This window comes from Cryptomeria japonica, chromosome 7 (assembly GCF_030272615.1).
Source record: "Cryptomeria japonica chromosome 7, Sugi_1.0, whole genome shotgun sequence".
Taxonomy (NCBI): Eukaryota; Viridiplantae; Streptophyta; class Pinopsida; order Cupressales; family Cupressaceae; genus Cryptomeria; species Cryptomeria japonica.
In genome coordinates, this window is record NC_081411.1 from 320489527 (window position 1) to 320504396 (window position 14870).

Below are 14870 nucleotides of genomic sequence, written 5' to 3' on the forward strand. Positions count from 1 at the left end.
TGTTATAGCCAAATTGGCTTTAATTGAAATGATTTTATATTTGTCTTTAAATGATAGTTTATTTAGGCTTCGAGTTGTTGATATTCTTTTTAAGGTGTATGGTTTAAAATCGAATATTGAAAAAGTTTATTTGAATGTATGTTTACTTAGATCGTCTTCATGCGTTATTCCATATTGTGGTGTTCTTTTAAAAAAAGAGTCAGTTATTGAATAGCTGCAATTAAATGATATTGTTTTTTTAGTATTTTATGAGTGATTGTTATGATTCCTTAACATGGATGATTTAGAGTGCAAGTAGATTCGTTTGAGTGTTTACTTTTATCGGTGAATTTTTGGTGTTGATTTGGTAAAGTCATTCTCGTGTCATGATGGCATGTTGTTGAATGTAATTTTATTGTGCAAGTTGATTTGGTTAAGTTTTGGTTGTGTTCGTACTTGCCTTATTGTGGTTTTGGTATTGTTTTGTGGATAGACCAGTTGTTCGTTTCACACCTCCAATTGATTTAGGTAGAAGGTTTGTTTAATCAAGTTGTTCTTCAGTTTTGGTTTTTGAACTCCTTATGTTAGTTGGATTTTGTGAATTACCTTGGGGTTCTTTGGAGGTTATATAGTGTCATAAGGAAGAGTGGCTTTCGATGGGGGTCGCGTCCAAAGAGTTTAGCAGGGTAACCCATCAAAAGTGAGATTAATAAGTGATAACTTAATCAAAAAATGAGGGGATGAGTTCTACAAACACTAATCAAGATAAATTGTGCCCTGCTTATAGTTGAGTGCTAGTACAAACTTAGGATGCAGTGGTAAGGCCTGGAATGGAAAACCAACTACCTTGTCTGTATGAAAGGTTTGTTGGGTACCGCATGAGACATGGATGGGGGCCGAAGGTTCGAGAGAGGCTACCAGGGTAACCCAGAATGGGGGTCGGGGCCTATAGAGGCCTGCCAGGGTAACCCATACCAGCTATGCGATGATACTCTTCCCTTATGTTCACTAGTGTGTAGTCATGTGTTGGATTTTCTTGGAGCACTCTTGTGAGAGTCATGCTTGTATGCTTATGTCTTGTGTGACTACCTAATGTTCATGTGAGACCATGTGATGCTTTGTTGTGGCTTGATTGAGGGCCTTATTACTATCTCCTCGCACGGAGGGGTGGTTCCTTTTTGGGCCACATGGTCAGGTGGTAGTGCCACTTTCCATTGGGTATTTTGTCTGTGCCTTCTTGCGATGGATTAGCTTTTGCAGGTGCTCTAGTTGTTATTTTTGTATTTACTCCATTCCATGTTTCAGATGGATCCTTTTGTTCTTCTCGGATCATTCATGTATCTCTTGGACTCTATGTGGTTATATGTATCGTTTGTTTATGTACGCCTTGATGGAAGGTTGTAATTGATGTAAACTTTATGTATTTTTCATCTTTTATTTATTAGAATGGTCTTGCACTTGAAGCGGACCCAGAGATATAGTCCATTAGAGGTGAATTCTGATATCAATTGGTGTTGTATGGTGTATGTGTTCATCTGGTTCCTTTTAATTTTGGATGTATGAATGGTATTATGGTCAAAATGTATAATGTAATTTAGGTGATATTTATCTTAATTGTATGTATGAAGTTATTACTTAAATGTAGAATATGAATTGTGATGAATGCAATTTAAGCGATGTAATGTAACAAATGGCAGTTGTTTATATTCAATCATACTTAGTTTAATCTCTTATGGAATTTAATTGCTAAGTTCATGTGGTAATCATTCTATAATGAGTAGGTTTAATCAATTTCATTGTTAATTGGATTAATACACCTTAATGTTCATTGGATTAATCAAGTAATCTTCGTTGAAAACCCTTTAGGAGTTTGTGTTAAGTCTTCTGTTTGTGCAAATGTTATTGCAATGTTTAACTTAATACATCTTAAAATTCATTAATATGTTCTAATTATTTGAAAAAAAAATTATTTACACTCTTTTTTTGAGTGTTTGTAGTTGTTTCCTTTAGGGTAACTTGATGGGGCATAACAACAACTTTGTCACAGCATTACTCTATTTTGCTCTTGGAATGGGGAGATTCTCCTTATGGAAATCCTGATGTTGAGGACTTCAAAGGAATTTTCAAGATTTTTGGGGATCCCAAAAATGATCCCTATGTAGCATAGGGGTTTATCTCAGATGATGGAGTGCAGTTGGCCAGGGCGCGAGTCCTAGGAGGTGGAACAACCATTAATGGTGGATTCTACAGTAGGGCGAGCTCTGAATATATACTAGGAAAATGGATTGGAATGAGAAACTTGTGAATGAGTCCTATGAATGGATAGAAAAGTTGAATCCCTTCAAAGAACGCAATCTTTTAACTTGGAATTTTGTTTGCAAGGATGGGCCTCTTGAGGCTGGAGTTGTTCCTTACAATGGATATAGTTTGGATCATTTGGAGGGCACCAAGATCAGTGCTTCAATTTTTGACAAGAATGGAAAGAGACATACATTTGCAGATCTTCTTCGGTATGTAAATCCAGAAAATAATATAGTTCTTCTAAATGCTATTGCCAGCAGAATCCTCTTCAATTTGGAATCAGGTATGTAGGTTGAGATGCGATAAAAGATGACTAGTTCTTGAAAATGTAAAACGAGTTATTTTCTTATTTTCAATTAATTAATAATTATAGTCAAATGTGTAGTCTGATGGTATGATAGTTTGATATTTAAATGAAGTAGATGAGGTCAGTATTAAAATCTCTACATATTGTAGACTACATTCAAGTGTAAACTTTCATCTTCATATATCTAGATATTTGTGTATGTGTCTAATATTATCCAGAATCTATATTGCAGGAAAGGTTAAGGCTAGTGGACTCAAGTTCACAAGCAATAATAATGGCTTATCTTAATTAGTCCTCAACTACTCCTCTTAAGTGTAATTGGTCCAACAAAAAAACTTAAAAGATTAAATTTACTATTCTTTTAGATTTACCTTTGATAGGTAAAAAAGTTCAAGATAATCCAGTCATGGGCTTCACTATAGAATCCCCAAAACCACTTGAATTTTTTAGTGGACAACTAGTGGGCATTCTAGAAAATTCACAAAACTACATTGAGAGTTTTAGCTTTCTCAAAAATGAAAATACCACAAATATACAATATTTAGCTCATGTTTATAGTAAGGTGGCATTTCCCTTATCAAGGGGTGAGCTTTGGCTTAAAAGCACATACCCTAAAGATAATCCTTATGTTCGTTACAATTACTATTCACACCCTTTTGATTTACAAAAGTGTATGTTCTATGTGGAAGTAATGGTTAATCTAAGTATTACATCTCTATTCAAGAGTTTACATTTACTAATAAAGGGCATTCCAAAACATTTCAATTCCTTGGGACTGCATTACCAAATAATCTATCAAATAATGAAGTCTCGGCCAAGTTCTGTAAAGATACACTAGGGACATTTTACCGTATCATGGAGGTTATCAAGTTAATTTGGTGGTTGACAAAAGATGTCAAGTGAAAGTTGTTGATAATCTAAGAGTTGTGGATTACTCAATTTATATTCTCCTGATACCTATCCACAAGTCATTACTATGATGCTTGGAAGGTATTTATTTTTGTTAACAATTTGTCTACATTATTTAGGTTCAATAAATTTTTAAAGTATGACATTAATAAAATATTTGATTATCCAATAAATGCAGGTTTATGGGAGTTAATATAATTCAAGAGCATATAGACAGGTTTGAAAATATTCCAAGATCCAGTTAAAAAGAATTATACACTTTTCCTTTTAACGGTCATAGAAATAAAAAATAGCATTTGAAATAACGTTATTGAGGACTTCAAAGGAATTTTCAAGATTTTTGGGGATCCCAAAAAATATCCCTATGTAGCATAGGGGTTTATCTCAGATGATGGAGTGCAGTTGGCCAGGGCGCGAGTCCTAGGAGGTGGAACAACCATTAATGGTGGATTCTACAGTAGGGCAAGCTCTGAATATATACTAGGAAAATGGATTGGAATGAGAAACTTGTGAATGAGTCCTATGAATGGATAGAAAAGTTGAATCCCTTCAAAGAACGCAATCTTTTAACTTGGAATTTTGTTTGCAAGGATGGGCTTCTTGAGGCTGGAGTTGTTGCTTACAATGGATATAGTTTGGATCATTTGGAGGGCACCAAGATCAGTGCTTCAATTTTTGACAAGAATGGAAAGAGACATACAACTGCAGATCTTCTTCGGTATGTAAATCCGGAAAATAATGTAGTTCTTCTAAATGCTATTGCCAACAAAATCCTCTTCAATTTGGAATCAGGTATGTAGGTTGAGATGGGACAAAAGATGACTGGTTCTTGGAAATGTAAAATGAGTTCTTTTCTTATTTTCAATTAATTAATAATTACAGTCAAATGTGCAGTTTGATGGTATGCTAGTTTGATATTTAAATGAAGTAGATGAGGTAAGTAATAAAATCTCTACATATTGTAGACTACATTCAAGTGTAAACTTTCATCTTCATATATCTAGATATTTGTGTATGTGTCTAATATTATCTAGAATCTATATTGCAGGAAAGGTTAAGGCTAGTGGACTCAAGTTCACAAGCAATAATAATGGCTTATCTTAATTAGCCCTCAACTACTCCTCTTAAGTGTAATTGGTCCAACAAAAAAACTTAAAAGATTAAATTTACTATTCTTTTAGATTTACCTTTGATAGGTAAAAAAGTTCAAGATAATCCAGTCATGGGCTTCACTATAGAATCCCCAAAACCACTTGAATTTTTTAGTGGACAACTAGTGGGCATTCTAGAAAATTCACAAAACTACATTGAGAGTTTTAGCTTTCTCAAAAATGAAAATACCACAAATATACAATATTTAGCTCATGTTTATAGTAAGGTGGCATTTCCCTTATCAAGGGGTGAGCTTTGGCTTAAAAGCACATACCCTAAAGATAATCCTTATGTTCATTACAATTACTATTCACACCCTTTTGATTTACAAAAGTGTATGTTCTCTGTGTAAGTAATGGTTAATCTAAGTATTACATCTTCTATTCAAGAGTTTACATTTACTAATAAAGGGCATTCTAAAACATTTCAATTCCTTGGGACTGCATTACCAAATAATCTATCAAATAATGAAGTCTTGGCCAAGTTTTGTAAAGATACACTAGGGACATTTTACCATTATCATGGAGGTTGTCAATTTAATTTGGTGGTTGACAAAAGATGTCAAGTGAAAGTTGTTGATAATATAAGAGTTGTGGATTACTCAATTTATATTCTCCCGGTACCAATCCACAAGTCATTACTATGATGCTTGGAAGGTATTTATTTTTGTTAACAAATTGTCTACATTATTTAGGTTCAATAAATTTTTAAAGTATGACATTAAAAAAATATTTGATTATCCAATAAATGCAGGTTTATGGGAGTTAATATAATTCAAGAGCATTTAGACAGGTTTGAAAATATTCCAAGATCCAGCTAAAAAATTATACACTTAATGTGTTTCCTTTTAACGGTCATAGAAATAAAAAATACCATTTGAAATAATGTTATTGATAGCATATATAATTTGGTGAATATAATATTATTACTTTTCATACAGAAAAAGCACTTGCTATTAAAAACCAATAATGCCATTTAAAATAATATAATTGATAATATATGCAATTGCCATTTTCAGCTTATCTATTCTTTCACAAGAATATAAATATTGTAAGTTTCATAAAAAAGATGTGTGCCACATAAGTATTTAACACTTGGGACATGTATTTAACAACACAAGCTATAAAGAACTTTAATTTGAGTTTTTGAATCGATGGCTCCCGCTCCAACGGTTACTGCTCCTCCAATGACAAAAACAATTTTGAACCAATCTACCACCATTATGTTTCTTACTGCCACTACCACTACTATCCCTTTGCCTGTGCCTATGGGATGTGGGGGTTTTGTGCCCATTGGTGTCATGGAGTTTGCAACTTCTCTTGTTGTGGCTTTCCAACTAGTTTTCTTTGTTGCTCGTGACAAATTTTTTCCCTCTATCCATTCTCTTGTTAGTAGACCTCAAGTGGCTGGTGTTGTGGGTGTTGAGGTCCATCCACCAAAACCTTTTTCTATTGTTGGTGGGTCGAGCTTTGCTCATGTTGCCAAATCTGTTGTTGCCTTTCTTCCCAAGGGAAAATCTCATCAAATTTCTTGTGCCAAGACCTCCCCTATTGTGGTTTGTGGCCAAGATGTGGTCGAAAATGTGAGTTTCTACCAAAATTGCAGGTTGGTGTGTATATTTTCTAGTCTTTGACCTTCTCTCCTTGATCGACATCATTGAGTGATGGATTCTTGCAAACCCTTGGTTGCTGGTAACATTGAATTTTTCCCTTGTGATAAGGATTTTTTATTGATCCTTTTTATTCTTCTGATGGTCGTAACTTAGTGCTGACAAAGTTGTGGGATTTGAGAGTTAACTCTCTCAGTTAAACCCTGGATAGCTTTTTTTAACCCTCTTAATGAACCACTCAATGTGCGTCCAATGTGGGTTCATCTTCCCCTTCATTTTGTGGAGAATTCTTCTTATGAGGCCATTGGCAACTCTATCGGCCGCTTCTTGAAAGTTGATGATACCGCTTCATTCATGGGTCATTCTACTTTTGCTCGCATTTTAATCAACATTGACATCTCTATGCCTCTCCCTAGGGGTGTGGTTATTATGGTTGGGGATAGACCAAAGACTCAATCAAAAGATTATGAGGGCCTCCCCTTTCAATGTCGTGGATTCTTCTCAACTAGTAACTTAGCTATGGATTGCTCTCTCTCGTGTCATAAAGGCATTGCTACTTGGTGGAAAAATGCTAATACTGATCAGTTGACTGTCAAGGTTTCCATTTCTTCTTCTGATGACTATTCATAGGCTAATGATTACTCCTCCCAAGATGATGTTGAACCTCTTACTGTTGGTGTGGCCTCCTTTGTCACCTTGGATCCTACTCCTCTTCCTACTGGTGTGGCTTCTTCAATCCTTGTAGATTTCACTCTCGTTGCTCATGTTTTACTCCAGTCTTTGGTGGTTGATGGTCAATAGTTTGCTCCAGGTACTAATAGACCCTCTAAGGGGATTTCCCCTCTTGATCCTGTTGTGACATTTTTACACATCACCCCATTGAAAAAGGGGACCCCCACTTTTTCGCTTTCTAGGTTAGTTGTCTTAGTTTAGTTGTTGGTAGTAGTGGAGTCTTTTGCTATTAACCATTGTGTTGAGGAGTGTGGAGGATCAAAAGTTAGTCAAGTCAGGTTTGTCTCTTTAGGATGGAGTGAAGACAGTCAATTATCAAGGCTTGGGAAATGAATGACAAATCTTTTGCTTGTAGGGCTAGGGACGAAATGCTAAATTTGACTAAGTATAGGAAAATTTCCTTTGCTCTTCAATGGCACCGACAGTCACTTCCTTCGGCCTCATGGAGGCCTCAATCAACATAGAAAACCTTCTGATAAAAAATGAGCTCTAGAGTCTTGTAGCATTTCATCTCTTGCAAATTGAGTGAATGGAAGGTGCCAAAAGGGGTCAATTTGAGTAAGGTAGGAGAAGAAGTTCAAAGACGAATCACACAGGAAAATTTTGGCTAAGTACAAGAAAAATTCCATTGCCTCCCCACAGGAGCGAATTTTTCTTGAAGTCACTTCCTTTGCCTTGGTTTTGGAGTGACTTCCATTGCCTTGGTTTTGGAGCGATTTCCTTTGAAGCGACTTCCTTTGCTCTTGTTTGGGAGCGAACTTCTTTGATGAACTTCAATTGCTCATCGTAGGGAGCGAAATTCACTGCCTTTGCTCCTTAATTGGAGCGAATTCACAACGAGAGAAAAACTTCAAGACAAATTGATGAAGAAATAAGGAAGTGATGTTGAGAGTTTAGATGTGAATGCACTTCCATTGCTCCCAATTTGGAGGAAACTTTTGAGGTCCACTTCCATTGCTCATTGGGGCGAACCTTGTCGAGTAACTTTCATTGCCTAAGATTTGGAGCAAACTTCTATTGAGGGCATTTCTATTGCTCATTTTTTGGGGCGAACCTTGTTGAATCATTTCCTTTGCTTGTGATTTGAAGCAATTTCGATTGCTCTCAATTTGGAGTGAACGTTTGAAACTACTTCCTTTGCTCCCTTTTTGGAGCGAACTTCTTAGAGACACTTCCTTTGCCTCCACTTTGGAGCGAATTTCACCTAAGAGACATTTCCTTTGCTCCCAATTTGGAGTGAACTTCATGAATTGCACTTCCATTGCCTTGAATTTGGAGCAAACTTCCCTAAAAGGTACTTCCATTGCACTTGAATTGGAGGGAAGTTCACTTGAGACTACTTTCATTGACCTTCAATCCAAGCGATTTCCTTTGCTCCCAATTTCGAGCGATTTCCTTTACTTGAGAATTGGAGCAAACTTTTGGAGAAACACTTCCTTTGCTCCTCATTTGGAGCGATTTTTTTTTGGATGCACCTCCATTGCTCCTCAATTGGAGCGAAATCCTCTTTCTTTGCTCCTCATGAGAGCAAATTCACTTCTGAGGCATTCATTGAGGGTTATTTGATGATCTTTTGTGCATAGAGACTAAAACCTAAGACATGAATTGGTGAAAACAAGCTAGATGGTGAATTTGAAGTGATTTAATGTGATTTCCTTTGCTCATGATTAGGAGCGAAATACTATTCCTTTGCTCTTTCATCAGAGCGAATTTGCTCCTCAAACCTCACATGAAGGTAATTTGATGCATTTGAGTTGATGCAAGGAGGATAAATGGAGGAAATCAAGCTAAGTATCGAATTTAAGGTCATTTCATTTGCTCCCCTTTAGGAGTGATTTTCACTTCCATTGCACCTCTGTAGGAGCGAACCTCCTCCATTTGCACTCAAAAAGTCTGAAATTCTTCTTTTAGTGTGATAAGGAGTGTGTATTGATTCAGTTAATTTTGTTATTTCATCAATATGATTCAAAATGTCTTCTTTTCCAAGTTTGATTGAAGAATCAAAGTTGGAAGCAAGGAAGCACATTCAAGTTTACACCAAGCTGGAACACAACACAAGGCAAGCATGACATTCAAAAGAAGGAGGACTTCATCGGCAAGTACAAGGGTAACAAAGAAGGTGATTACACAGGAAGGATTTCAAGGTATTCAAGAATCCTCACTACAACATCACGAAGAAAGAATTCCAAAGGAGTGAAGAAGCAGTCGTGACATCAAGGGTTCATTCCAAGGCAATATCAAGATCCAAAAGTAAGAGGAAGTCAACATCTACCCCTTGCAATTTCATGGCTTTCAGCATTGAGACATTCAAGAGGATAGTATCAGAAGAGTTAATGAAAGTTAGAAGATTATCTTGAACAACATGATATAATTTGGAAACACTCCATCATCATCACTGTTGAAGCTTGATAATGTTGAGTATCAAGAGATATTATCCAATACTCATTCATGATGATGAATCAAATCTACAAGTGCAAGTTGGGGTGGCATCCTAGTCACCATTGCAACAACTAGGAGGTTCCACATCAACATGTCTGGATTCAATGAACCAAGCTCATCCATGAGGACACAAACTCCAATGTACCTACCCCAACTATCTATTGGTTGAATATTCAAGAGAGGACATGTGTCCAATTATGGTAATTATTTCGTTGGCTAAGAAGAGTTTGTTGTAACAAACCCTAATTAGGGTTTTCATCTTGTAATCTCGGCCATTGATCTCAAAGCGATCTATGCCTTTGAATTGTAATGAGCTCTCTATATAAAGCTCAAACTTCTCATTTGTAAAAGTTCATAGTTAGTAGCAGAGAATTAGTGAATAGGAGAAAGATAAAAAAAATAGGAGGTTAATAATAGTTAGAAGTTAGATTAGGAGGAGAAATTGCTGTTAAGACTTGAAAATGGAGATACTCTTTTGATTGAAGTCATGGTGAAATGTGTTATTTCAACAAGTCACATGGTTTCTACTTCTCATTTGCATTCATGTTGATTAGATTGAATGGATGAATTTGTTGAATGTATTTATGTGTAATCCATTTAGTCCATACCACTAGCCTCTTGCTGATTGTAAGTGTGTCTTACGTGGTCAACTAGAATTATATGAGTTTAACTTCAATTGTTATATGTCCATTGTTTATGCATTAACTTGAATGGTAATCAATGCTTGATAGTAATGATTTGAACATCTTTGAATTACACCTTAGATGATTGCACCAAGCTTGTGTCAAATTGTTCAATTTGATGATGAGACCTTGCCTAGTGCAATTCCGTTGAATCATTCACTCTTTTCTTGCATTCCACGCCTTAAGATAGAATTTCTCAACCCTTTCCCTTTTGCCCTTTTTTTTTCAACTCAAACTAGTTTAAGGTAAAGAGTATCACAAGATTGCAACATCAGATGATCAAATTTCCAACAATTCAAGTGTTCAAATACAACGTAAGTCCCCTTGCAATTCCAACATAATCACATCAAACCATTGAGCTTATCCACATGTCATGACCCGACATTATGAACCTTGGAGTTGTCTCATTTGATTGCGAAGCATGACATTTGAGAGATTTTGTTCAAGAGAGGATAAGATACTTTTGAGTATTTTATTTTGTGTTTGCATGTGCCTAAAAAACACATCAAGAAATCCTACTTGTAATGATGTTCTTAACAATGGTATTGCCTAGATTGTTGTTAGTTGTAGGTGAAAAAGGTAGTTCTTCCCCCTCCCAAACTCTTCTCCAAATTGTGGGTGATTTTTCTTCCCACCCAACTCTTCTCCAAATTGTGGGTTCCTAGTTGTACTACTAGTGTGTTGTTAAAGGTCTATTTTGGCCTTTGTTTTACTAACAGTGGTTTGTTTGTGACCTATCAATGGTCTATTCAATTTGAGTTTGTATAGGGTCAGCATCCATATTTTGTTGCTTTTATAATTAAAAATAAGTTCATCTATGAATTTTACTACATGATGTTGTAAAGAAGGCAATGTCTAATTATGCATTCATTTCTTTTTCTAAGCCACGTGATACATATTTTTGCAACGTTCTTGATTTATTTGTCTTTTGGAATGTGATGTCATTTTAAACCATTTTCAAACAATAGGCTGTAATTATTTTTGTGATGTCAATATATATTAATAAATATTTTATTAAAAACTTTATTTATTAATTGTATTCAATAAATTGACAAAAGTAAAATGTGAAAATGATAATTCTTACACTATCAACTCTAAACTAAGGTACAGGTGTAAAACTTATTTGAAATGCAATTATACAATGTTATAATTGTGAAATTTGTAGAACCATGTCATTTCCTATTTAATTTTGTACCTATATCAAAGTAATGCATATTAATGTATATGGATAATGATAAATGTCATGATATTTTATGAATTCAAGCTTGTTCTCTTAACTTCTTTATCCTTTTACACAGACGTATTTCTATACAATTATACATACCCTAATCATTTATGCATAGTCTTATAAATTCATATTAATAAACTAATTACACACTTATGCACCCGGTTCATTTAGTTGTTTCCTACTTCGATCTAAGCATTAAATTACAAATTAAGACAAGTACAAAATTGCAAGCATGTGCTTTCCCAATTCAAAATTCAAATTCCCCTCTTTACATGAACATATTTCCACCTTAATAATTATGAGTTACCTAGCCATTCATAAAGCCAACCAACTAATAGGTTGGCCTTCTCACTAAAGTAAGATCTTATTGACCTTATCTTATGCTCTAAGGTTCCACTATATCATTTTTGGTCTATTGATTACCATAGATAATAAATGTTATTATTGATGACACATCTTTATATACACGAATACATATAAACCATAAATCTAATAAATAACAGAAATTGCACACTTGGTTAGCGGAGGGTTCCCATGCCTAACAAACAAATAGTGTGAATTTACGAAAAGCAACAAATACAAAAGTATTGTCTACATGACAACCACTGTAACATTTTGTAGTACATAGTGTAGACATTTATCTACAGTAAATGAATGTGCCAACCTCGCTCCAACATCACAAACACATAAAAAATTATCCACATTAAATTAAATCATCTTTTGCTGTTGAATTGACTTTCTCAAACTATACCTGGATTGTTAAACACTTATGTGCAGAGGGTACATCAATTTATTGTGAAAGAAGAAAAAGAATCACTTTGACAACAATCATACTATATAAAAACACTATGAAGTGGATATTTACCATGTTCAATAGCGTCTACCACAAATCCAAAATAAAGCTCTCAACTCTGTCAAATTTTAATTCTTACATATTGCCTTGAAATACTTCATAGTAAACCTCATGATAGCATGCTAAAAATGAATACTTCACACATTTGCAGCATAACATTGAAAGGTTCCAGTAAAAGAAAGTGACGATTGATAAAACTGGTCATCAACAATAATGTTAGGTATACACAGAATACAACAATATACAAAACTAGGGACTGTAAAAATTCCTGTTTAATGAATGGAAAAGTGTCATTGATGTCATTAGGGTGCGAAAGGTACTCCTGTAGTTTGTTTTTGTATTTTCTGCTGCTGTTTTTGATTTCTAAGACTTAGTCTCTTTTTGCTATTAGTTGCTGTTAATGCTGTTATAGTGTTGTTTTTGCACTGTGGTCTCGTTAATAGTTATGCTATGTAAAGGGTCAGTGCCCTTGTTCTCACTGCTTTCTTAATCAAAAACAGTATACAAAACTACTTGCAATAAAATCTCATAAAATAGACTTTTTTTTATTTATTATGTCTTTGGAAAGTTTTGTTCTATCAGGGCACTACCATACAATTCAGTTACAGGACACTATTCTTCAAGAGTCAATAATGATCACATAATAAAGTATACTGAAGCACATACCTGCAGCCTATTTAGGCCTGTATATTAAAGACCCCTGCTGATCCCATCAAACATCAAGAAAACTCCATTTGGTCTCATCCAACCGGAAGAAAATGCCTGGATTGATCAAACCCCCTTATGCTTGATCCAACCACAGGAAAAGGCCTGGATTCATTTAAACCTTCTTTTATCTGGTTCAACTTGAAGATAAAGCCTGAATTGATAAAAAAATCCTCATGCAAAGGCCTGCAGTTTTTTAAAACCCCTTCTTTTTCTGCTCCAACCTCCAAAAGAGTCCATCATCTAATTGACAATGTCATCAGACTTCCCCTTGTACTTTTCAAATAGCTTTGTAACCTCCGGATTGCCCATTAGAAACTTGAGGGCAAAATTTTGTTCACTTAGGTTATACATACGAGCTAGATCTGTGGGAAGTCTAGATGGTTCTGTTTCCCTTAAAAATTCAATTACCTTATGGCGAGGTCGCATCCTATTTTCTATGCTATAATATAAAAGACGAGGATGCAAGACCACAATGTTTGGCTTAAAGCCAGCAGTATGTTTCAAGAAATCCATATTTTTTTCCGTCTTATCAATGCTATTAGCAAACGTACGAGGAGCCCTCTTTACAATCTGTATGATCTCATTCTCCAAAAGACCGAGTTTTGCCATATGTTTTATTTTATTTTCAAAATTGTCTAGTCCACTACTATCCACAGCAAACAGAGCAGCTACAAATGCTTTCGATCCCTTCAAAACACCCAAGTTCCGTACATATTCAATCTTTAATTTCAGCACCTCCTCACTGTTGCTGAAAATTAATTTGGGCCTTAACTTCATTACATCTAGAAACAGCTCATCTTGAATCCCGGATAGTTTTAGAATATCTATTTTAGGTTTCAAATTTTCAACTTTACATTCCAATATCTCAGGATACGACATGAGAGCTTTGCACAGATTAAGCTTTGAACCAAATAAGCTTATAAGTGCTGGAATTTTCGGGCTTAAGGTTTGTTCCAAATTGATGGAGACCAACCTAGGTCTTAGAGATAAAACGTGTCCCAGCTTGCTACCAGTAAAACCTAATTCCTTCATGAACTCGATAATAGGCTTTAACTGGGTATCCACTTCGAGATTCAAAACAGTGGGGTGCATAAAAAGAATTTTCCTTACCTGATTTTCAGTGAATCCTGAGTCTCTGAAGAACTGGACTGCCTGCTGAGCACTATGGGTGGATTTGGTCTCGAACATTTTTGCACGCCTGCTACAAAGACCTGATACTTGGGACTCAGAAAGCCCACATTCATTGAGCAAAAATTTGGCCATAGCATTTTGTTGCCGCTGCCTGTAATCTTCCTTTTCTTCTGTAACATTAGACAAATTTGAGGTCGAGGACAATGAATATTTAGAGAAAATGCTGCATGGCACAGAGCACCTGACTGGTGAGAGAATACATTTGAGAAATAGCATCGTATGGACTTTCATCAAACCAAACCCTCTGCTAATAAAACCCTAGACAACGACCCCCCTGGAAGAGAGCAATACGCTTGGAAAATGAATATGTAAATACACAAATAAACCAACCCCCCCCCCGTACCAGCATGCGTATGAATTCGAGTATTTTTAGTGAACCTATACGGAGGAGTTCATTGAATTGTTAATGTTAATGTGATACGTAATTTTTAATCATATCCTTAGAATAAAGACATATGCACCTCTTTGGGTTTAGTTTTTAATTTTAAAAAAATATATAGATACTGATTTTAGGGTTTATTTATTTTTATTTTAAGGCGTTGTTAAATGAATGATAGATGTGTACATTTATTTATGTTAAGAATAAAAAAATTTGAAGGTAAAATTTAGAGAGAAATATAAAAGAGGAAAGGAAAAGTGTGTATTGATGTGGCATATTTTTTTAGTGTCATTTCAATTTTTTAAGAAAAGATTCTAAATTATCTTTTATGCTTAACTCAAAATTTATATGAGTATGCTAGATGTGAGTTGCATCAAGAAAGAGACTGCTTTCATTCTGC

The 14870-nt window shown here is 35.1% G+C and overlaps 1 protein-coding gene across 1 annotated transcript; it reads right to left on the bottom strand.

Moving 5' to 3' along the window:
- Positions 1 to 12718: 12718 nt before the first annotated feature.
- On the bottom strand, positions 12719 to 14450 carry LOC131051578 (transcription termination factor MTERF8, chloroplastic). The gene has a single exon (XM_057986156.2). It carries the CDS (start codon positions 14320 to 14322, stop codon positions 13141 to 13143), a length of 1182 nt encoding a protein of 393 aa, XP_057842139.2. The 5' UTR covers positions 14323 to 14450; the 3' UTR covers positions 12719 to 13140.
- Positions 14451 to 14870: the final 420 nt, after the last annotated feature.